The 24,837-nt window shown below is 39.8% G+C and overlaps 2 protein-coding genes across 5 annotated transcripts in view; one reads left to right on the top strand and one right to left on the bottom strand.

Annotated features, from left to right (window-relative positions):
* The window catches only part of LOC105383331 (angiotensin-converting enzyme), a 36,976-nt gene that overhangs the window by 8,324 nt on the left and 3,815 nt on the right, over positions 1–24,837 (top strand). For 3 of the 4 annotated variants that reach the window (XM_048622982.1, XM_048622983.1, XM_048622984.1), the window contains exons 6-12: positions 9,678–9,775; positions 9,892–10,064; positions 10,230–10,354; positions 15,574–15,701; positions 16,011–16,142; positions 17,042–17,124; positions 24,668–24,808. In XM_048622982.1, coding sequence (XP_048478939.1) covers positions 9,678–9,775; positions 9,892–10,064; positions 10,230–10,354; positions 15,574–15,701; positions 16,011–16,142; positions 17,042–17,124; positions 24,668–24,808 — 880 coding nt within the window. Of the gene's footprint in view, positions 1–9,677; positions 9,776–9,891; positions 10,065–10,229; positions 10,355–15,573; positions 15,702–16,010; positions 16,226–17,041; positions 17,125–24,667; positions 24,809–24,837 lie in introns of all 4 variants that reach the window. The other variant, XM_038106689.2, reaches the window with a different exon arrangement.
* LOC125488933 lies at positions 310–2,488 on the bottom strand. Its single transcript, XM_048623006.1, has 2 exons — positions 2,097–2,488; positions 310–988 (listed from the first exon to the last, which is right to left on the bottom strand). Exons 1-2 carry the CDS (start codon positions 2,322–2,324, stop codon positions 839–841), a joined length of 378 nt encoding a protein of 125 aa, XP_048478963.1. The 5' UTR covers positions 2,325–2,488; the 3' UTR covers positions 310–838.

Genomic DNA, 24,837 nt, shown 5'->3' with positions numbered 1-24,837 from the left:
TTTGTGGGTCAACATGTATACATACACTTTTCTGGAATAATTATTATTATTATTATTATTATTATTAAATACTTTATTGCACAATAATAAAATTATGTACATAGGCGAACTTAATGCTAACAGCATTCTCTTCCAGCTAACCTTGGGTGTTGTGGAGAAAGTTATAGGTAGTGCGAAAGACTGAGAGGAAAGATAATTTTGTAAAAATACCTACAAACACTAGAATACACTTACTTGTATATAATACATGTATAATAAATATCATAATAAATATCATATAAATAATCATCTATAAAGGTGAGAAAATACCTGGAACCTCCAATAGACTTGTTCTCCATCGGTCCACATACGTCTGAGTGGACTAGCTCTAGCAGTTCAGATGCCCGGGAGCCCCCATGGTTGAACGGTTGTCTGGTCTGTTTCCCTTCCAGACAGGAAGTGCATGCTGCGTCTTCTTTCTGCGTGGATAATTTCATACCCTCGGCACAGATCTGTAATTTATCTAGGTCATTGTAATTAATGTGGCCCATTCTTTGGTGCCACAAGAAGTTACTGTCCCCTTTTGAAGTTACTGATGACAGGGCTTGGTGTAGATTGGTGTTAAGTCGATATGTGCCATTTACACGATCAGCTGTTGCTGCAATCTCACCATTGCTATTCCTTATAATACAGCCTTTCTCATTAAACTTGACAGTACAGCCACTTTCAATAATTTTACTGACAGATAGCAAGTTTGTAGCTAAGTCCGGTACATAAAGAACATCTTTTACCTGTATGTTGTTGAGCGAACTGTTCGGGCCCTTCACCCCTATGATAATGTTCCCAGTTGATATAACTTTTAGCACCTTATCATCTGCCACTCGCACATGGGGTACCTTGGGTGCCGTCTCATTTTCCAGCCACACTCGATGTCTAGACATATGTGCAGATGCTCCAGAATCAATATACCAGTTGTTTTCATCGTTAACTGAAACAGCTGAAAAAGCAGCTACAAAATTGGTATTAGTATTTTGATTATCATTCTTTTTGTTCTTATTTCTACAAAACTTGCTATAGTGACCATATTTGTTGCAATTAAAACAGCGGGGACCTTTTGATTTTCCTCTAGAATTTTCTCCATATTTATGTACAATGAGTGCTGAATTCTCAGTCGGCTTAATGTTTACATCCTGTAAAATCTTAGTTTTGACCAAGTCTGCTGTTATGGAAGTGCCCGAGCTTTCTAATGCCATGAGCATAGGTTTATATGACTCCGGCAGCCCAGCTAGTAACAATGTACCCAGCCATTCATCATCCACTTTGAAGTTAATGTTACGGAGCTTGTGTGCAGTGGACATAATTTTATTTACGTAGTCCTCAACACCTGAACTGCTATCTAAAGTGGTTGTTATCAGAGATTTTAGTAAGCCAACCTTTCGTGTAAGACCTGAGTCGCTAAAAGCTTGTTGCAAATTTTTTTATTTTATTTTTATTTATTTTTTTATTTATTTATTTCACAAAATCCACAGCACAAGACAAAATAATAGCTTAGGTATTATATAAGCCATACATAGGCCAATTACGGACTTACATTATACAAACGAATCACAATTACATCAGACAGAAAATAAAGTATAAAAAATACATGCTAAATTTAGGTTACATTACAATACAGTCACACAAAAAATTACAAAAGATTACAAGCAATTAAAATTTACAAGCAACAAAACATAAACAAAAATTCATTTAAAGTTGACTCATGTATATTAAACACAAAAGTTACCAGCATGTCATTTAAAAAAAAATAAAAAAATATCTAAATTTGGAGGCAAATTCTAAATTTTTAAATTGTAAATCAATAACTGTCCTTGGCGAAAAACCATTCCCTTATTCTATTTACAAAGCTCATTTGCGTTAAATGAAAAATGTCAAAGTCTGAGAACTGTTTATTATAAGTTTTAGGTAGTCGGCAACTTATGGAGTTACTTGCGTAGTTTGTATGCACTAAGGGTATGTGGAAAAGGGCTTTGCGAGTATGACGTGTGCGGGTGGATGGTGTATTCAGGGATAACATTATGTTTACGAGTTCAGGGCAAACATGGTAAATTGAGCCATACCTCCTTAGAAGTGGTGCATTCCTCGATGTGAACATAATTTATCGGGTCAACTAGCAGGATTATCTTCGACTTTGCCTTTTTGTCCTTCTTCTGGTCAACGTTGGTTCCTTCAACACACTCCCAGAGCTCTTCATGCTCTAAATATGTTTGTACTGCAAACTTCCAGGTCGAGTAGTTGTCACGGCCAATTAATTTGTCGATGCTGAATGCACTTGCATTTGACGACATGTCTTGATTGTATTACAACAAATAACTTAAATGTCCTGTTTGCTGAAATTTCGGCAATCAAGTTGTGCCGGCCGGCGGACAATAATGTTATCTCGTGATATTTTTGCAATCACGCACTTAATACCTGAAATTTGTTAAGAACCACGCTCTGCTACCATGTTGGAATTTAAGACAACTATTATTTATTTAATTACTGTGGTAAATACAGAGAAAACTCAATTAAACTTTTAATAGGTTATTTATTACGACCATTACTTGACGCAGAGAAAAATCAAGAGTGACAGTAGTGACATTGACTTGACAGCTGACATTGACATGACAGCTCATTGACGTTGACGTTTTGTTGACGTTTCATGATGAGTTGCGTTCCATTTTTCCATCACTAATTAACATAATCAAATGTGCATTATTCAACTTCAATTAGACACAATACCTTAAAATGGATAAACATTTTAAAAAAATATTCAAAACTAAGACAAATAAAAAATAACTAAAAAAAGACAAATAAGTAGACAATAAAAAGAGTTTTCATATGATAATTTTTTGTGCACTTTTTTTTGGTTGTTTTGCAATAGTAACACCTTAATACACTAATTAAAATAATCAAATGTGCATTATTCAAATTAGACACAATACCTCAAAATAGATGAACATTTTAAAAAAAATATTCAAAACGTAAATACAAATAAATTAAATTAAAAACATTACCCTCCTCCTTCGGCAGTCGGATAAAAAGAATTTTCATATGATATTTTTTTGTGCACTTTAGCTTTAAAACATTGTCAACTTATAAGCTTTCAAAAAAGATATTTCAGTATCAAATCGATTTAGGTTTCACCAAGATATGGCCAAAACAACCAGAGAAGGCGGAGAAAACTCAACAGGGGCACAGAATAATAACTAGTACCAGGTACAGAAGTCCATCTTCGCAATGGCTTGCAAAGAAATATGACTCCATCCCATAAGCAATAAGATCTAATTTAGATCGCGTTCCAGCCGCACACGTTTTTATTTACTTACCTACCAATTAATTGTTGATGGAATATGCGCCTTATTTCACTGGACTACGGTGCATAATAAGTTATACGTGGTTATACGCATTGAAAAAGAAGCCACCTTAGGGTTGCCTCAGCACCACAGACTACAACGTTTACTAAGCAACGGACTGACGTTGTAAAAAGAATGTCATGTTTTAAAATAAAATTAATTTGAATTTAGAATACAAAGCTATTCCAAACTTTTTTTCTATTGGAAATAACCAGTAAAAACAATAACAATTTCATAGTTAAGATATTTTGAAGTAGGTACATAAAATGTGTATGAATCTAAGTACCTAAAACATTTAATTTTGTGGAAACATGTTTTTTTTCGTTATAATTTATAGTATGGATATAATTTATATTATGATACAGAACGTGTTAGTTTCGTTAAGCACTAATCCCACTCAGCGCACATTTTATAATCGATTCATTAATACATTTTGAAGGTAGTTTTGTCTGTAAATTTAATACTTTAACGAAAATAAAATTGGAATAGACTTTGTTCAACATGGAGAAAAAAAGGGTTTGTAGTTCGGATTAATTTCATTTCAAATAAGGAACGTAGAAGAAATCAATAAAATACTAAGATTAGTCTTACCTATCAGCATCTTTTGGTAATCTAAAAAACAGTATTTTTTTCTTTTTATGTCCATTTTTCTATTCATAAATTTTAATAAATACCTAAATAGGACATTTATAAACTAGTACGAAATATACTAATACCAAATCGCACTTTTTACCTTTAAATTGGGCTAATTTTGTTGGTTTTTCTGTTAAATTTTATCCGCCTGTGCTGGTTGTTTTGGCCATATCTTGGTGAAACCTAAATCGATTTGATACTGAAATATCTTTTTTGAAAGCTTATAAGTTGACAATGTTTTAAAGCTAAAGTGCACAAAAAAATATCATATGAAAATTCTTTTTATCCGACTGCCGAAGGAGGAGGGTAATGTTTTTAATTTAATGAGCCGTTTTCCTTGACAGCTGTCAGTTGAGCTTTTGGGTAAGCCGATAGATGGCGTGAAAACGCAGTGTACCAACTGTCAAAAATTACATAGAGAGCAAAGAGTACTAAACTCAGAATAAGAACTCACTAGTTGTGATTAAATGTCGGGTGGTAGCGCGAGCCATCCTTCCGAGGCTCAGACTGCATGTGGCTTGGGATAGTGCTAAGTATTCTGTGAATAGTTCTACCCGCGCCGTCACGTAGTGTTCTTTTCTCTATGCGCGCCGTTTGAACGGGTGCTGCGTGCGAGAACTGATTTTCTATTTTTATTTATTGTATGATCCTAAATAAGATCCCAAAGAAATACTTACAAGACAAGATGAGAATGTGTGCCGTCGCAACTTGTAAAAATAAAGGACATCATAAATTTCCAAATGATGAAAGCCAGGCGCAACAATGGATTAAGGCGACTCGGATAAATGTGCGAAAAATTTATTGGAAACTGCGAAAAAATTCAAGGTTGTGTTCGGATCATTTCATACCAAGTGATTTTCATTCACGTAAGTAAGTTAAATCATTCGCGGTAATGTATCGCAGTCACTATCACAAGAGTCACTATCTCACAAGAGTCACTATCTCAAAAGAGTCACTATCTCAAGTGCACTAACTCTAGGGTGGATTTCAACAAGTCCTAAAAAATCTTCATTTCCGTGGACTTTTTTATCTTAAGGTTTTTTATATTAGAAAAACGCTTTTATTAAAGTTTTTGTTAATGTTAGTGTTCTTACTAAATGGGTAGCAGATAAGTTAAAAACTTAACGAGATACGGATGATTAAAAATTTCGTGCCACGGCGATGAAACATGCGTTCACGGCAATGAAACAAGCGTCCACGGCAATGAAACAAAGGCCCACGGCAATGAAACAAACTTCCACGGCAATGAAAGAACTGTATACAATGGAAATTAAAGAATCAATCCACTGCAATTTTTAAAAAAGACTGTGAGGGAAACGCAAACTTAGACAGGAATGTATGGCAGAAATATTTGGATAGATATTGGGACGAAAGAAAAAACGACAGAATGTGTTTAAAAGTAAGAATATAGTATGGAATTCTCTAAGTAGCATTGTGGGGTCCGTATTGCGATGTATTTAAAACAAAATGTTTCATTTCACACTAATAACGTTCACAACATATAATAAACCTTACCTATACCATCTATATTTTTATAAGGTATAATACCCAATATGTATAATGTTCATTTTATGTAAAATTCATAAACTATACTATAATATGACATATATTCTCTGTGCTGAATTACACAACACCGGCAAAACACCTAGCATCAAAATATAAACATAGGTGCGGTTAGGTGCATATGTTGGTCAGCTAAGCGTCTCCCTACATAGCGCCAATAATAATAACGCAGTCAAAACTCAAAACCTAAACATAGAGCGTCTGCCCATGTAGCCCCGTTTCGCTTTTGCTGAACATGTGCACTTAACCGCTCCTCCTCGCTTTTCTCGTCATCGCACCTATCTTTAGATTGTGGTGCTAGAGGTTTTGATGGTGTTGTGTAATTTAACACACATTATGTGATATGATAGAATATTTTATGAACTTTATGCTAAATCATAGTATATTTTAATTGGTATAATAATATGAAATGTACATGTTGTCATCATCAGCCTATAATCATCCAATGCTGGACATAGGCCTCTCCCAAGGAGCGCCACAACACTCGGTCCTCGGTCTTCCGAATCCAGCCACTACCGGCTACCTATACTTGCATATTTTGACAGCTATGTTGGTAACCTTAGTCCTCTGACGTATAACTTCTTTTCTGATACCATCCATTAGAGAAACCCCAAGCATAGCTCTCTCCATAGCACGCTGAGTGACTTTAAATCGGTGGACCAGTCCCACAAAAAAACTTAAGGGTCTCTGCACCGGGTTCCTCTCATCTCGCCTAATCTTTATTATCCTAAACTCATTTCGCATAACTCGTAAGGTCTAAACTTTTTTGGTAGAATCATCACTTTGCCAACACTTATATTTATTAGTGCCACTTATTAGTGGCATAAGACTCGTTTCGTCTAAAACTCTTTTGGCACAAACTTGAAACATCAAAGTCTCGTTTCGCCGAAAATTGTATGGCATAAATCTCGTTTAGTAAAAAGTTATTTCGCATAATCTTATTTAGCCTAATAACGGTATGGTCTCAAATAGGCTAACAATACTATGGCATAGCTTATAAAAACTACTAATATTCATTTGGCTTTAACTTTGACGAAGCGTCTCCCTATATAGCGCAAACTGGTGCCTTGCATTAGGTATTTAATTTTCCGCTATGTGGGTAACGCTCCGCTCCTCTTCGCTGCGCTCCGCTTTGCTTTCGACGAACATGTGCAACGTTACTATGCAATACGAGATTAGGCAAATAAATCTTAGGCCAAAAAAGGTAGAACCCTCTGCACCATATGTCATAACTGGCAGGGCACAATGGTTGAAGACTGTTGGATGCGCCTTTCAGCCTCCTTGTCGAAGTTGCTTCTGCCAAGCCGAATAGTCTGCCTCAGGTAGTCATATTATTGCACAACTTCGATAGTTGTCTCACGAACGATCACCGGCTCCGGTTTTATGTGAACATTCTACATGACTTTTGTCTTGCCCAAGTTCATACGGAAGCCTACACGTTGCAAGCAGCATTAAGGCCACTTAGCATCCAGATGAGTTCCTGCAGAGATGTATGTTCTATTATATTCTATTCTACTATCCGTGGGAGGTGTAAGTACCTGCACCTGGCTCTCTCGAATGGGACCTTTGTGCAATGTGCATATCCCCAAGGTCTAAGCTGCTGCCTTTCTAAGCTTGGACCATTTCCCACCACGCTGGTCCACAGCGAGTTGGTGGGTTCACATATTATCTAGATGTGCTAAATCTATAGGTAGATATGCAGGGTTCTTCACGATGTTTTCCTTCACCGTAAGAGCGATGGTATACATTGTATTTAAATTCCAAGGAACACATTGGTACATGTCAGCGCCGGAATTCGCACCCGCATTATTGGAGTGGGAAGCGGGCGCTTACCCGACTGAGCTACCACCGGTCTTATTTATACATAACGTTCATTATAATTATGTTGTGATTGTTATTATTAATGTAATATTATATATTTCGTTTTTATACATCGCGATACGCACCCGTTTTAACGCACTGCAAAAAGAGGTAATTTGACTAGTTCTGTAGGTAATGTCAGTGATCGGTATTACCTGTATTACAGGTAAAAGATATGTTACTGTGCCTAATCATACATACCACGGCGATGAAAACATAAGTCACGGAAATGAATAACCTGGCCACGGAAATGAATAACATAACCACGGCAATGAATACAAATTATTTTACAAGACATGGCAATGAAATTTTTTGCATTGCCGTGGTTTTTTTTTCATTGCCATAGCAAATATTGGCCACGGAAGCCACGGAAATGAAAGCATGGCGATGAAAATCAAGGCATTAAATATAAATAACTAAAAAAGTATTAACTATTCGAAGAAATAAACACTTTATAAGGTAAATATTTTCAAAAAGCTTTCTTTTGAATGCTTACTCTAGAAGACAAACTAAATTTTATATAAGTTATATCTATCCACGGCAATGAAAGAAAAAATGTCCAGTCCCCAAATTTTTTACTGATTTTCACTATAGCGCAAAAACGCGGGCACCGATGTACCTCCTTCCACGTCGGGCAGTTAGGCGACACTTGTAAGAAACGATTAGCGCACTGAGAGGGGCACCCAAGTTCATAGGTAAAACAATAGCCTTGATCATGTTTAGGACACGGCGATGAACAGAAGTTCTGGGACACATGAATTTTCACTTACCGTTCGTTATATTCTTTATATATTTCAATAAATGTATTCCGTGACAATACTTTAACTATTAATGTATCAAATGAAACTAAGTTTAACTATCAATACTCAATATTTTTTCATCAATGAAGAATAATACAAAACGTGGTAACGTGGGGACAGACACGGCAATGAAAGATTTGGGGGTTTAATATTTTTTTTTAAAATATCCATTAATCCTATTAATAAAATATTTAGTGCTACACATAGATAACTATTTCACTTAACCGGAAAAAAATATTAGAAAATTATAACTTGGTTTTTTAGTACCGATTTCATTGATGCCACGCAATTTTTGGCCGCGGGAAATTCACCCTCTACAGTATCAAGGGAGGAGGAGCAGATAGCTCAACTACAACTCAATTAATACAGGAGAAACACAAGGAAACTGAGAAAACTTGAAAAGAACGGCTGTACGCACAATCGCACTGAACGCTGAAGCAACAGTGACATCGACATCATAGAGAAAATAATACTACAATTCTACCTACCTACGTCACTTTCACATTTCGTTAGCCTCACAGAATAACATATTGTGATCTGAGTGTGTTCTGAGGGTTTGAATGTTGGTACAACCCCAGACAACGCCATCTATTTCTCCAAAAAGGAACTTTTTTTTTTTTTTAACAAACGCCTCATTTATTTGTATTTACGTTTTGAATATTTTTTTAAAAATGTTCATCTATTTTGAGGTATTGTGTCTAATTTGAATAATGCACATTTGATTATTTTAATTAGTGTATTAAGGTGTTACTATTGCAAAACAACCAAAAACAATACTGAAATATTGCTGGTTTTTTTTATTCTCGGTTTTAAACATATAATTTTGGCAAAAATTTAAAAAAAACTTAATTATTAAATATCTTAGAAATGGTTTAGTTTCGAATAATGCATTATAGGGTTCAATCAACTGGAAATGCCTTCCTCTATCACCTCTTGAAAGGATCCGGTCCACTTACCAATAACCCTGTAAAGTCAGTTCCAGAGATATTTTATAATACTTTTAATATAAGGCTTTTAATGTAGTGCTCCGACCGAATGGATTGAGCACTGCGTTCCATTCTAGTGTTGCCAACACATCGTTTTTTTTTTCGCTTACGGAGATGGGAATATAGGTAAAGGGGCGCCGCTTAACGGCGCCCCTTAAAGTCCGGCGCCCTTGGGCGGTCGCCCAACCGCGCCCTACCCTAACGCCGGTACTGGCAATGGACAGCAGTATAGAGCGGTGGTAACTCAGTCGGGTAAGCGTCCGCTTCTCACGACAGAGATGCGGGTTCGAATCCTGTCGCTAACATGTAGGTACTAATGAGTTTAGTTTAGACCTTGGGGATATGCACAAAGGTTCTGCAATAGAATAGGACAACAGTATGTTGTTTTTTATGCTACACCGATACGCCGGGAAGTGGGATATGGAGTGGAGACTATTGATCACATATTTTATTTATCTTTGCAGGTAACATTTGGGCCCAGGATTGGAAGAACATCGAATCTTTTTCAAAGCCTTACCCTGACAAGCCAGAAGTGGATATTACTGCTGCTTTGGTTGCACAGGTACCTACTTACATAGAATTATTTAATAAAGTATCTTACGTGATTAATGTATGGGACGAAAAACAATACAAATAAAAGCTAAGCAAACGTACTATTTAAAAAGTGTTTAATTTCAGAACTATACGGCGTTGAAAATGTTCAAAACTGCAGAAGAGTTTTTTACCTCCATAAATTTGAGTCCCATGCCCGATAACTTCTGGGAGAACTCTGTTATAGAAAAGCCAACTGACGGCAGAGAAATGGTCTGCCATGCTTCTGCTTGGGATTTCTTCGATTCAGAAAACTTTAGGTTTGTTTGTTATCTAGCTATGCCTTTTGCAAATGATATTGTCTGATTATTTTGATGCCCAGTATTCAATAATATCTTATCAAATGTGATCTATGTGGATTGTGGAGACTTTATACCCAACATCAGTTCTTCGGAAAATTCAACGATTTTCTTCGTTTATTTCAGAATAAGACAGTGCACAACCATCACTGATTCCTTCTTCAAAACAACTCATCATGAAATGGGCCACATCCAATATTACATTCAGTACAAAGACCAGCCCACCGTTTACAAACAAGGAGCCAATCCAGGTTTATTATACATAAATGCAATTTTATAAAGCAATTTCATTATATACAGTCCAGTATTTTGCACATTTAAAAAATATCGTATAGGCGTCTTTGTTGTAATGGAGGGGGCCAGAAACTTATAAGTCTTTCATAATATCAGCGTTTTACCTACCAATAAAACGCTTATTAACTACTTACCTCATTCGAAGCCTAAAAGTGAGAATAGCGTGTCTATTTTTCTAGCTGTGGCGGATACGTTACGTCAGTTTCCGGAGTAATCCCCCGCCCTCTAGTTCACATTCCTTCCACCAGGTGGCGCAAGTTGACGATATGGCAACCGTAGAATTTTTAAATCATTGCGTTCGAACTTTTACCAGGCAGAATTCAAAGTTAGGCTTCGAATGAGGTAAGTAGTTAATAAGCGTTTTATTGGTAGGTAAAACGCTGATATTAACTCACTGTACCGTCATTCGAAGCCTAAAAGTGAGACCTGTTTGTTATCGCCTGGTGGAATGAAGGTGTTTACCTATGTTGGTAGTAACCTACTAAATATTATTAGGTAGGTACCTATATGAATGTAATGTAACGCCAATGTGATAGCGTAAGTATTGTAAGTAAGTACCTATTACAAAGTTTTGGATAAAAGTTGAAATAAAAATAAAAAGTAAGTTAACTTTCTTTGAGATCTTTATTTTATCATTAAATTAGCTTAGGCTGTATCAGAAGCTGTGTTAGAAAAGTAAATCATATTTTATACTTTCTTAGTATTCATTATAATTGAGTCTATACATTCATTCAGGTTAGATGAGAATGCTCAAGCCTACTTAATTAAATGAATTGAATTTTAATGAAGGTTATTGATAAAATTTCTTATGTATAATACAACTCATATAATATAATCATCTTATGTATCAGCATTTTCATGATTAATCACATATAAGGTATAGTATTTATACATATATAATCAGTTTGCTATGGGTGAAAACATAGCGACACCACGTTAGTTTGGGAAGAAGATGAGCGTATCTCCCGACAATAATAATTTAAAAAGGTGTTTTGTGAGCGCCAGTTCCCTCGGGCCAGGATGTCGTCCAGGGGGTAGTTGAGGGCCCAGTGCTTGGAGGCGACGGCGGGCCGCACGCTGCCCGCGCTGGCGCGGATGCCGGCGTCCGCCAGCACGCCGCGCACCCAGCCGGCCAGCACGGCGCGGGACGCCGCCTTCGGAGTGCCGCACGCAGATATAAATAAATTATTGACCTTGCACAGAGATCGCCGTGATGATCACTCTCTTTACCCAGTACACCGGGTCTAGGGCTGTTGATCTTGGTTTGATGTTAGACGCCAACCTGACTGCCTCACGTCAGCTTTGTCGGTCTTTGAACCGAATCTAGGCCACAGTATGATCTGATTATCTGATTTAAGCAGTTGTTTCTGTTGTGGGGTCCAGTCCGTCAGGCTGTGGGTCCACCCCCACATCTCCACACCTCCAGGGTCATCTCCCGCACTTGCGGCGGCGGCAGACCCGTCGACGTGTCCACCAGCACTCGGTGCAGGCGCCGAATTGTGAAGGGGGGAGAGAGGGCACGATTCTTGATGTCGGGCCTCCAGAATACCTTCTCCCACACTGGAGCTACTATTAGGTACACTCCCGTCGCTGTGTTCAGGTGTGTCAAGACTTTGGGTATTAAGAATGGAGGCGGGAAGATCCATGCCAGCGAGTAATGCCATTCGCGGCTGAATGCGTCGTGATGATGAGCATTCCGATCCATCCTGTCGAGGCTGACGTACCGCGGCACCACATGGGCCGAGTTCGAAGCCATCAGATCTATGCAGGGCGTTCCCCATTTTTTGAAAATTATTGACGTTATTTCTTGGAGTAGATGCCATTCGGGAGCCTTCTGAAACCGTGAGAGGTGATCTGCTTCGCTGTTCAGTTTCCCTGGCAGGTGATGTGCAACCAGGTGAATTTGAAATTTGTCGAGAAGCGCGAATATCATTTTTGATACATGCATCAGATTCATTGACCTCGACCCGCCTTCTTTCTTTATGTAAGATACCACGGTTCGATTGTCGCTTTGTAACATTACCGATTTCATTAATAGGTAGTGACTTTGCTTTTTTAAGGCGTAGTACACAGCGAGCATCTCTTTTACATTCGAATGGAGATTGGCTTCGTGGGTCTGCCAGGTTCCTGACATCTCCACGTCGTCGAGGCGAGCTCCCCATGCCAGGTCGGAAGCGTCTGTCGTCAGGAAATGATGGACTGGTGGTGCATGAAGCCGGGATTGGTTCGAGTGGTTTTTCGCCCACCATTTCAGCTCTGCAAGGGCGGGCTCTGGGAGAGCGACACGGTGACAAGAATCTAGCTTCAGCAGGTAGTTTTGGAATTGAAGAAGGCTGCGATGGTTTAGCCGACCTCGCGGTACTGGGAAGCTGGCAAAGTTTATGAGCCCAACCAGGCTTTGAATCTCCTTTAGGTTTGCTGTTTTTCGTTCTAACAGGAGGTCTATTTTGGCTTGAAGCGTGAGGCACTTCTTTGGTGGCAGCCATTTCAGGCCCTGCCATGGGTCCCAGCAGATTCCCAAGAATTCTAGACATTTTTGTGGGGTCACAGTGGATTTTTTGAGGTTTATTTGCCATCCTAGCTGGTGGAGGAGGTCGACTGTGTCCTGAATATGTCGTGATAGAGTCGATTGGTCTTGATTGACGAGGAGATAGTCGTCGAGATATGTCACGATTCTCACTCCATTATCTCTGAGGACTTGCGCAATCCAGTTTGTTAGCATGGAGAAAACTTTGGGTGCTGTGGCTAGGCCAAAGGGAAGGCAGGTCATTTCTAATAGATTGTAGTCGTAAATCAACCGTAAGAACCTTCTGTGGCTCGGGGAGATCGGCACGTGAAAATATGCACTTGAGATATCGATCTTTGCGAGCCAATCGCGTGGCTGCAGAAAGTCTGGTATTTTCTGGATGTTTATGAGTCGAAATTTGGATATTTGAACATAATTGTTGAGATTCTTGAGGTTAAAAATGGGTCGCATGGTCCCGTCGCTTTTCGGTGTTAAAAACATAGGGGAGATAAAGCTGGGGGAAAGCTGCGCGCTCTCCAAAACTCCCGATTCCATCATTTCTTTTATGGCTTGATTCATTTGTGGTGAAACAGGGGTCCTCCAACTGCGTTTTATATTTTTTGGAAGATAAAGAGGAGGTTTCTTTCCAAAGGGAATTTTGTAGCCCTTTACAATGTTTAACAGGGGTACTGGAGCTTGCAGTGATTCCCATGCATGAACAAAGCCAGCTAAGCGACCTGCGACACGCGTCATGTTCGAGTCAGAACTTCCTTTTGCCACGAAAATTGTTGGAGTTAATGTTTTGGTTTTTCGATTGAATTTTGGCATGTCCATCGTCATATTGAGACTTCTGACGAGAAGCTCTGGTGTCAGGTTTATTCATTCTATTACTGTGGTTTTGCGCAAACCGTTTGCTCTGTCCTTGAAAAGCATGACCAAATCCCTGCGGGGGATAGTACGTAGGAACAGGCAGCATCCCTTGCGTAGGGAAGTACATAGGATACGCACCTTGCGCAGGCGGCATATTATATGCAGGTCGGCCGTAATAGCCTTTAGATAAGCCAGGTTGATAGCCCTGCGCGGGCGGTTTAGCACTTGACGGTCCAGCTTGCGCAGCCGGCCAGTTGGTTTTTTGTGATGGGCCACCAGGAGGCCAAAAAACTTTGTTCATGCCCCCCGCTTTTTCAATAGCAGATGTGAACATATCCTTACTAAATAAGGAATCACAAGTGGGTGGAATTTTGCGCAAATTCGAACGAACATATTTATCTTTAACATATCGCAGAATGCCATCACGCCTTTGCTCTATCGTATCAGCCCTATGGCCACAAGTAAGTTGAAGCAAGTCACCGGAGATTTTATTAAATTTGCCCTCAATAAAAATTTCGTTTACTTTATCTTTTATTGTCGAGGACGACAGCTCATTTGTTTCTGATGCCCACTTTAGAAGGGCCTGAAAACCTGCCTGCGTGGCATCCCGTTGTTTCAACAGAGCTTGTGTTAATGCAGCATAACTTCTCTCAGAAACCACCAAATTTGAAAACCTATCGAAAGGTTTAACCTCGTCATTGCATTCGAGCTCAACAAAACCGGGGGTAGAACAATAACTTTTTTGAACGTCTGAGTATCGAACATCACACCACTCCGAGGTATTAAAATGTTGCGCTGAGTTTAACAACTCAATATGCTCCTTGGATGATTTTGAAACTGAGGGTTCTTTTAGCACTGTACTCAGGGGTAACTCGAAATTTGCACACGGGTCAGCGGGGCGTTTGTCGTTATCGTCATCAGAAAACAATTCACCACTCACATTTACACTGACTTCGTCCTCACTTGCTTGTTGAAAATAAGGCGCCTGATACGGTGGGTAATTAGGATAGGTATTTACAGACATGAACTGTTGAAAACATTCTTTGGCAAAGTTGCGCAATTCTTTATCGGATTTTTTACATTTACCACCCTTATCAACCTTTTCAGGCGCCTTACGCTTCCTACTTTTCTTAGGGGCTATATCAGGACACGGCTCGTTCACCGCATCAGGGGGATTAGCATTACTTTCAGATTCGGGAGATGAACTTACAGAGCTACTGCTCTCCGAATCACTCATTATTGAGTACGAACGGTAATACCGTTTAAAATAATGATTGTTATTTACTCACCGACTTAAAAACACTTGCACTGAATTTATTTGATTAAATTATAGGATAATCAAGTAAAATATCTTAAGAAACTGACTTAAATTTTTCCCAACCGATTTTTAGGTTAGGGCACGTCCGCACAGTGAAAAATTAAAACCGCCAATGATTTAAAAATTCTACGGTTGCCATATCGTCAACTTGCGCCACCTGGTGGAAGGAATGTGAACTAGAGGGCGGGGGATTACTCCGGAAACTGACGTAACGTATCCGCCACAGCTAGAAAAATAGACACGCTATTCTCACTTTTAGGCTTCGAATGACGGTACAGTGAGTTAATAGATCATAAAATTAGTTTCAGATATAAATATGTATGTTGTATACAGTACAATTCGATACGGTAAAATAATAACTGAACATTTCTAAGTGCAGGGCTGATGACCGCGTTACTGTCGTATCGTAAATGTTGGCGTACGTACAGTATACCTACCTAATCTTTTTATTCACAATGGTTTAATCAAATTTATTGTTTTAGGTTTCCACGAAGCAGTTGGTGATGTGATAGCTCTCTCAGTGGCTACACCAAAACATTTAAGGGTTATGGGATTGATGGAAGATGGCCCCGATGATATAGAAACTAACATAAACCAACAATACAAAATGGTAACACAGCATTTAGTCACTTGTCTCTAATAAAAGCTTACATAGTTATAATAAAGTCCATCAAGCCTAATTTAATTTATACAAAAATTACGAGCTAAACGCTCACAATAAAAAAATCACGTGACCAACAAAGTTTGTATGTAAAAGGATTTTTTTTCGTGAACTTTCAAAACTCATAGAACAAAAGTTGTTCAGAATGACCCACTGAGTTACCCCTTTATGGCTTAGTATATTTTTTTGCAACACCCTGTATAATGAAAGCTTCACCAAAACACCTGCTTAACACCACAAATTCAAATTCTATTTCAGGGTCTAGAAAAGATCGCCTTCTTACCCTTCGCCTACCTCCTAGACCTGTTCCGCTACAGCGTGTTCCGCGGCATCACGTCCCCTCACAACTACAACTGCCACTACTGGCGGCTGCGGGAGGCCCTGCAGGGGGTGGAGCCGCCGGCGCCGCGCTCCGAGTTCGACTTCGACCCCGCGGCCAAGTACCATGTCGCTGCTGATGTGGAGTATATGAGGTAAGATTGCTAATCCAAAGGTTGGGAGAGATTTTTGGCAATAAGCCCGCCTTTGTGTACCATGTCGCTGCTGACGTGGAGTACATGAGGTAAGTAAACCATCCAAAGGTTGGTGGGAAGAAATTGCTTTTTGGCAATAAGCCCGCCTTTGTGTACCATGTCGCTGCTGACGTTGAGTACATGAGGTTAGTTAAATATCCAAACGTTGCTAGGAAGAAATTGCTTTTTGGCAATAAGCCCGCCTTTAGGTACTGGAGCTATTCCGCTACAGCGTGTTCCGCGGCATCACGTCCCCGCACAACTACAACTGCCACTACTGGCGGCTGCGGGAGGCCCTGCAGGGGGTGGAGCCGCCGGCGCCGCGCTCCGAGTTCGACTTCGACCCCGCGGTCAAGTACCATGTCGCTGCCGATGTGGAGTATATGAGGTAAGATAAGTAATGCAAAGGTTGGGAGGAATTGGTTTTTGGCAATAAGCCCGCCTTTGTGTTCACCTACTATACTTCTAACTATGACTTTGACTTTAATTTTGATTTTAATTTTGACTTTCACATTGACTTTCTTTCTGACTTTCACTTTGACTTTGACTTTCACTTTGACTTTAAATTTGACTTTGACTTTGCAGTCAAGTGCCATGTCGCTGCTGATGTACAGTATGAGGTAAGTTAACCATCCATAGGTTGGTTGGAAGCAATTGGAATATACACATATACCTGTAGCGGTTTTGCCAGAAATGTTATTTTGTCGATTGTTTGGCATCACGTCCCCTCACAACTACAACTGCCACTACTGGCGGCTGCGGGAGGCCCTGCAGGGGGTGGAGCCGCCGGCGCCGCGCTCCGAGTTCGACTTCGACCCCGCGGCCAAGTACCATGTCGCTGCCGACGTGGAGTATATGAGGTAAGATAAGTGATGCAAAGGTTGGGAGAAATTGGTTTTTGGCAATAAGCCCGCCTTTGTGTACCATGTCGCTGCTGACGTGGAGTACATGAGGTAAGTTAAACATCCAAAGGTTGGTGGGAAGAAATTGCTCTTTGGCAATAAGCCCGCCTTTGTGTACCATGTCGCTGCTGACGTGGAGTACATGAGGTAAGTTAAACATCCAAAGGTTGGTGGGAAGAAATTGCTCTTTGGCAATAAGCCCGCCTTTGTGTACCATGTCGCTGCTGACGTGGAGTACATGAGGTAAGTAAACCATCCAAAGGTTGGTGGGAAGAAATTGCTTTTTGGCAATAGGCCCGCCTTTGTGTACCATGTCGCTGCTGACGTGGAGTACATGATGTAAGTAAACCATCCAAAGGTTGGTGGGAAGAAATAGCTTTTTGGCAATAAGCCCGCCTTTGGGTACTGGACCTATTCCGCTACAGCGTGTTCCGCGGCATCACGTCCCCTCACAACTACAACTGCCACTACTGGCGGCTGCGGGAGGCCCTGCAGGGGGTGGAGCCGCCGGCGCCGCGCTCCGAGTTCGACTTCGACCCCGCGGCCAAGTACCATGTCGCTGCTGATGTGGAGTATATGAGGTAAGATAAGGAATACAAAGGTTGGGAGGAATCGCTTTTTGGCAATAAGCCCGCCTTTATGTACTGGACCTATTCCGGTATAGCGTGTAGTATATGAGGTAAGATAAGCAATCCAAAGGTAGGGAGAAATCGCTTTTTGAATGAATGAATGAATGAATGAATGCACCCACCCAGCCAGGAGTCACCCTGTATCACGGAAAGTGCCGCGCCTACTGGGGGGCGCTCAGTTTTTAAGGGGGGGGAACACACGCTCGAGGAAAGGGTAGGAATGGAGTATAATCGACCGAGTATGCACCCTAATTAGCCAATATAGGATGTTAGGTAGAGGAAGGAGTTGGGTTTTGTGGAGAGCGTAAGTTGGTAGCCTTCTCGGCACTTTCTTCATTTGGAGTTCGCGTCCTATTGTCTTTTTCTTGATGTAAGGGTGATTTGGTCCGTAGCGGCTTCACAATAGTTCGGGCCTGGTTATTGTGTTTTATGTTTCTGATCCTGCTGTGTAGTGACTTTCATAGTCCGATGTTTCGTCGTTACTGTCAGTTTCGCTTTCATTCAAGGCCTCGTATGCTGCAGCCTTGAAGATGTCTCTATGTGGGGCTAGGCTGACCCATTCATCCGTGGTTTTATTGTAGGTAGCTAGGCTTTGTGTTAGTGAATCTTTCCAGGTATAGATGGGTCGTCCTACCTTTTTTTCACGTGCTTGATATTTTAGTGCCGCGTGTAGTAAGTGCGGTCGTTCTCGCCTGAGAACGTGCCCGTAGTAGCATATTCTGTGACATTTCAGCCTTTTGGTTATTGTTTTTCCCTGTAATACATCTTTGGCTTTCCTTATAGGGGGCTTGTCGCGGGCGTGTTGTAGTAGGTCCCAAAGAATTAATCTTTCGTACCTTCGGAGGCGCGATCTGTTGGCTTTTGTAAGTGCTGCTACCTTCAGTCCGTATAGCATACCGGGCACAATTACCATCTTGTATATGGTACGGACAGTTTGCCAATCCATTTTTGCTTCTTTTACAAACTGAATTAACGCCTTTCCATTTTTTTCTGCTTGTTTGCAGCGGTTTCTTATTGTACTTTTTCTGCATAGTCCAGATGTTATGTAGGTACCTAAATATTTAATTTCCTCCACTGGTTGAAGGGCAACGCCGTCGACCGTAATGAATTGCGGTTGTTTTGCTAGAAAAGGATCCCTAATTAGTATTTTGGTTTTTCCATTGTTTACTTTTAGGCCCACGCTGTATAATAGAACTTTAATTTTTTGCATTATCTCTTCGAGTTTGTCGAAGTCGTTTGAGAGTAATATTAGGTCGTCTGCAAAAGATAGTATAATCGGCAGCTGAATTGCATCGTCCTGATTCAGTTTTAGACCTGAGACTTCCTCTTCCAACGTCTTCAAAACATCATCAATTAGAATCGTAAATAGACGTGGCGATAGTGGACAACCTTGCTTGACTCCCTTGCCTTTTGTTATTTCGCTGGTTTGTTGACCTAGCCATTTTATAGAGGTGTATTCATTCATGCAAACTTTAACGATGCGGTTTGTTAAGGCTATGTTGGTTCTGGAGAGTATTATATCTCGTAGCGCTGTGAGATCTACTGTATCGAATGCTTTCTCGAGGTCTATTGCCATTACGTATAGTCTTTTGCCTTCTCGCCACTCTTCGTCGAGAACTCGGCGAAGTGTGAATATGTGGTCGTCGGTAGATCGGTTTTGCAGGAAGGCGGCTTGATAGTTACCTGGTTGTTCGATCAATGAGTCGAGGCGGTCTAGTAAAAAGTATGCATATATACGGTATATGTTATTGCAGATTGAGATCCGTCTGTATAGTGCCACAATCTTATCTGTTCCGGTGGTCAAAATGTGTACTAACGAGACGTCATTGTCAAACGTCATTTCATACTCTGTGCGTTATTTGAGTTGTCAATTTCTGCGAAGAGGCTGACGCTACGTTATTTAATTTGTTTTGTGATTTTCTGGGTGTAATAATGCCAAAAGCGCTGAAAAGTGATGCAAGAAAAGTAATACTAGATATATTGGCTTTTATGCAAGAAGAATAACGTATTCAGGCGCCTTTAATTCCGTTTGAAAAATTGGAAGAACGAGTTGCAGCGGTTACAGGTTAGTGTTGCCAAATATGACGAATAATTTTACCCATATACTCACATGTAATTTTATTAATATTTTCCCGAGAGACCCGTACCCCAGCAGTGGGGACGGGATGGGTCGTGATGAAAGTATATAATCTTAATTTTTCTTTGATTACAGGTGTGAGTGAAGCTGCGAACCTATACCTTAGGCAGTATACCAAGAATAATTTCTCGAACCTGCAGTGATTTTAGACGAAATAATGATGATTAATGATCATCATCTTCTTCTTCCACTACGAGTATCAAGGGTTGGCTGGAAGAAATTGATTTTTGGCAATTAGCCTTTGTCCGAATTTCTTTTAATTTTATGGTCTTGTTTCTTGTTACTTTAGAAAATGAAAATAATAAAGTGTTCATAAATAAATAAATAATAATTAAGTACTTAGTAGTTTCTTTTAAGTCTATCTATCTCGTTATTCCCACGACCCACAGATATTACCTATATCATTGTAAAATCTAGATTTAATGTCTTAAGTATATCAGAACATAATCAGAACTAATTTTGTTTCTGTTCGCCGTTTCGAAAATTTTTTTATACAACAAATGTCGTTTGATATATTATATCCTCTTTCATTTACTATCGGCCCTATATTTTGATTTATCTATACTTATGAATGTACCTAATTATTAAAAATATGTAATAGTAGAAATGCATTGTCGTTTAAACCAGAAATAGGCAAAATTTTATCGATGGCATCACTGGCTTCGATCACAGTGACGTCGCCACCGGAACAGATAAGATTGTGGCACTATAGTCATTTATTAGTTTCGGGTTTGTGGTTTTCGGTATTGGTACCTGTACTGTTCGATTCCATGAGTCGGGTGTTATGTTATAGAGAAAAGCTTGTTGTAAATGTTTAGTTATTTCCTCTATCATTTTGGGAGGAAGTGCTTTGAATAATTCAATAACTATTTGGTCCTCTCCAGGGGCTGTTCGGTTTCGCATTTTTTTAATTATATCTTCTACATCTTCCATGGTTGGTGGGCTGCCTAGCTTCGTTGTGTCTTCATCCGGTAGTAGTGGGACTCTGTTTCCTTCAGATTCCTTTAATTCCAGTTCCCATTTTGACATGGGGATGTAGTTAAGTTTTTTCTTTCTCTTCATGTCCATTTTGTGGTCTCTGTAAAATAGGTAGATAATCTGCATACGTTTAGATGGGTGCTTCTTTTGGAGGTCCGAGAAGAACATTTCACATGCTTTCTTTTTGTCTTCATCTTTTGCTTTTTGCAGCTTTGCTCTGCAATCCTTTAAGATTCTGTTATGTTTTGCATTGGTCGGGTATTTCTTCCTAAGAAATTTTGCTTTTTGTAAGTTAGCCGTAGCAATTCTAATTGGTTTCGAGTTCATAAATCTTATGTTGAGCGACTCCCTTGCTGCTGATCTTATTGCTTCTGTTATTGATTCCCATTCCATCGAAGGATTGTCATCCTCTTTGTTCTGATTAGACGTAGGCATGCGGCTTAGAATTCCACTTTGGTATTTCATTCTTGTTGGTATGTTGGAGAGTGCTTCATAGTTAAATTGCTTATGATTGAATCCTGGTTGTTTATTATTAGGGGTTTTTGGGGATTGGTTTTCTTGCGTAGTTGGTGTGTTGTTCGTTTCAGTGTATAAGGTTTCTCCCCAGATAAGTTTGTGGTCCGATATCTTGTTTCGTTTACCGGCCCATTCTCCTTTAATGAATTTGAATCTTGGGTTGAATGGGTTTGTCGAAATTATATGGTCAATCTGTGATGTGTTTTTGCCAGATTTCCAGGTTGTTTTACAGGAAGGTCGGGCGGTACTGGTTTCTAATAGGAGGTTTTCATTTTCTATGGTATCTATAAGAATATCCCCATTAGGATTGTTATATTCATGGAATAGGTTATTTCCAACGTGTCGTTTCTTTAGTAGTTTTTTTGTATCTACGTAGCCAATGTGGGAGTTGAAGTCGCCTAGGATTATCGTATTTCGATTTTTAGGACTATTTCTTATGAGGAATCTGAGATTATTGAATGATTTTAACGCCATTTGGTTGTTGCTGGGGATGTGTGCCGTAATAATATGCCAATTTACGTAGTTGTTTTTCTCGTTCAAGGTTTTTAGGGAGACATACATAACATTTTTATCTGTTATAGTTTTCTCCAGGGTGATGTTATGGTTTTTACTTATGAGGATAGCGAGACCTCTATGAGCTGTGGTTTTCACTCCACTCAGGTGCCACGTGTAGTTTTTAGACTCGAAGATACCAGATGTCATTTTTGTTTCTTGTATAGCTGCTACGTGTATGTTTCTTAGTGCAAGTTCATGATCAATTCTTGATTTTTTTACTGGTGAGGACGTTCCTCTCACGTTCCATGTTGCTATAGTAAGGCTGTTAACTAGGTATTTTTTGATATACGATGCTTTTGTTCTTATTAGTGTATATCCCGTGTTGTCAGCTACATCCTCAGCACTGTTAACTGAGATTTGCGTTTCGGTTTGTGTTATTGATTGTGCTTTGATCGGCGATTGGCCGTTGCTAAGGCTGTCAGGTTCCAATATTAGGCTATCATAGTGGTTATTTTCGAAAAATATGTTTATAACCCCTACGGGTTCAGTAGGTTTTTCTGGCCTGTAGGTCAGCATGCAGTCTTTCTGGTGGACGTTTACATTAATTATGTAATAGTTTGCGGCTGCAATAATAACTTCTTCACCTGCCCAAATGCCATCGTTGTAGAGGCTTTTAAGATAGCGAGACCGGCCAGTTTCATCCTGAATGTTTATGGCTAATTCAATATTTAGGTCTTGGTGGTGTTCGTTAACGTACCTAGCTAGATCTCTTCGTATCGCGGCGTGGTCAAAAGTTAGATGGAACAGTTCATTTATTTGGTGCGCTAAAGCTCTGAACAAACAGTTTCCGTCCCCGAGCATCTTTATGATTTCCATTGTGAATTTAAAGTATTGGTTTTCGTTTTGAAAGTTTTATTGCCTAGGGTTGCGTTATTCCTCTTGTTTGTTAATTGGTTTTTCTGGTTATTGTTTTCGTATCGACAGTGTTGCGTCGCTTTCTTGTTTATGACTTGCAGATGTTGAGCAATTTCTGGGTATTGTTTCGGGTTCTTTCTCTGCTGGACTCTTGGAATGTGTTTATTTTACCTAGGTTCAATGTTGCTTTGTTTTTATTTTATAGTTTGCATCTGGTTAAGTTTGCGCTTTACGTTTTTGTTAATTTTTTTTTAAATGCTTTTCACTGAATCTTTTTCTGTTTTTGTGTATCTGTAAGAGGGCTTAATACTAAGAATTTTCTTCGCTGTGGGGTAATAAATATTAGTTAATGTTAGCGAGTCTGCACATGTCGCAGGATATTTGTGAGTATAGGTATGTTATATTTCCAGGGCTTGATTAGGTAAATAATATTGTCTACAAAAAGGTCAATAAAACAAAGCGCGATTGTTTAGGGTGTGGTATTGTTTATGTTATAATGTATCTACACACTACTTGTTATGTTATTATCACCACATGAAGGGATGTACTAATAGTTACCTAAGTTAGTATACCTAATAGTACAAAATGACAACGGAACTGAATCTGTAGGTTGTTCGAAAACCTAGTTAAAGGCTTTGTGCCTATTGTCTAGCACGATGTGAAGGTTTTGGTTTTATTTATAGGGGCTTTTGATGAGATATGAGCCGCTGGTATTATGTTTCAGATGCCTGTGACTGTGTTGACGATTTAGTGTTTATTGGCTGCCCTACCTCTTGACTGTTGATTATGTTATTCTGATGGTTGGCTGGCGTTTTCACGTTGTCCTCGGGGGTTAAGCATCTAAAGTATTAAACAGTATGGATTTATCTTCACCAGCGTTTTGTTTAGATTTGGCGCGTCGCTGCTTCTGGCTGGCAGAGAGTGTCGTCGTATGTCACCCGGAAAGATTAACACTATAATTATAACTAAATGATAACACTACACATTTAGATGGTTCCTAGGAATTTGTGCAGCGTCACCAATCAAAACATCAATTACTAGCGCAAGTTAATGTGTTATACTCCTGATTTGTTCTTCGTAGGCGTATCTAGATCGTATGTATTGGAATTCTCTCACCAAATTATCGCACGGTTCCGCTTCTGGGTGTAGCGTTGAGTTGGGTAGTGACCTTCCGTCGCGCCTGTGGGGGAGCTGTATCACTCTGCCCAGGAACACACTTCACAACGAGCACTAACACTAGATGCACGATCGTTAAATTGTAGCCCGGTATACAATTAATAAAGTAGAGGACTTTAGTAACATTTGCAATCAAGGAAGAGATCACTTTGTTAGCACTTGTTTAGGCGTTTTCGTTTTAGGCAATAAACGAAGGCCCGCGAGACAAAGGTTTTTTTTTTTTTATGTGCGGCGGGTATTGCACAGCGGCCGACGGTTCGCACGTGTTGGGGTCTAGGAGCGGTCAGCGGACACGTCTGTTCACCTCGGCTGTTCGACAACAACCGTCAGCGTGTAGTATATGAGGTAAGATAAGCAATCCAAAGGTAGGGAGAAATCGCTTTTTGGCAATAAATCCGCTTTTGTGTTCACCAACTATACTTCTAACTATGCAGCCAAGTACCATGTCACTGCCGATATGTGGAGTATATGAGGTAAGATTGCCAATCGAAAGGTTGGTTGGAAGAAATTTGAATGTACACAGGGTGGTGAACTGATGCTGAAATTAAATTCTTTTTTAAGGCGGAGCAAACATAGCTCCACCTATTAAAAAACCCCATCGGTTCCGCCTTGCATTGGTCTACCTGACCAATTAAACTTCTTTTCTTGTTTCCAGATACTACATCTCGTACATCATCCAGTTCCAGTTCCACCAGTCGCTGTGCAAGCTGGCGCAAGAGTACGCCCCCGGAGATAACAACAAACTGCTGTCCAACTGTGACATCTACCGGAGCACCGAGGCTGGAAATGCACTGAAGTGCGTAAACATTATAAAAAAAATCTTCA

Source organism: Plutella xylostella, chromosome 9, assembly GCF_932276165.1.
Source record: "Plutella xylostella chromosome 9, ilPluXylo3.1, whole genome shotgun sequence".
Taxonomy (NCBI): domain Eukaryota; kingdom Metazoa; phylum Arthropoda; class Insecta; order Lepidoptera; family Plutellidae; genus Plutella; species Plutella xylostella.
This window is presented reverse-complemented; position numbering and strand designations above follow the sequence as displayed.

Bases quoted from the DNA above. Each gene is read 5' to 3' on its own strand.
- LOC125488933 (XM_048623006.1), bottom strand. From the start codon at position 2,324: ATGTCGTCAAATGCAAGTGCATTCAGCATCGACAAATTAATTGGCCGT. The intron at 989-2,096 runs GTATGGCTCAAT...CCAATTTTGTAG, and splicing joins AATGCACCACTTCTAAGGAG to CTGCTTTTTCAGCTGTTTCA.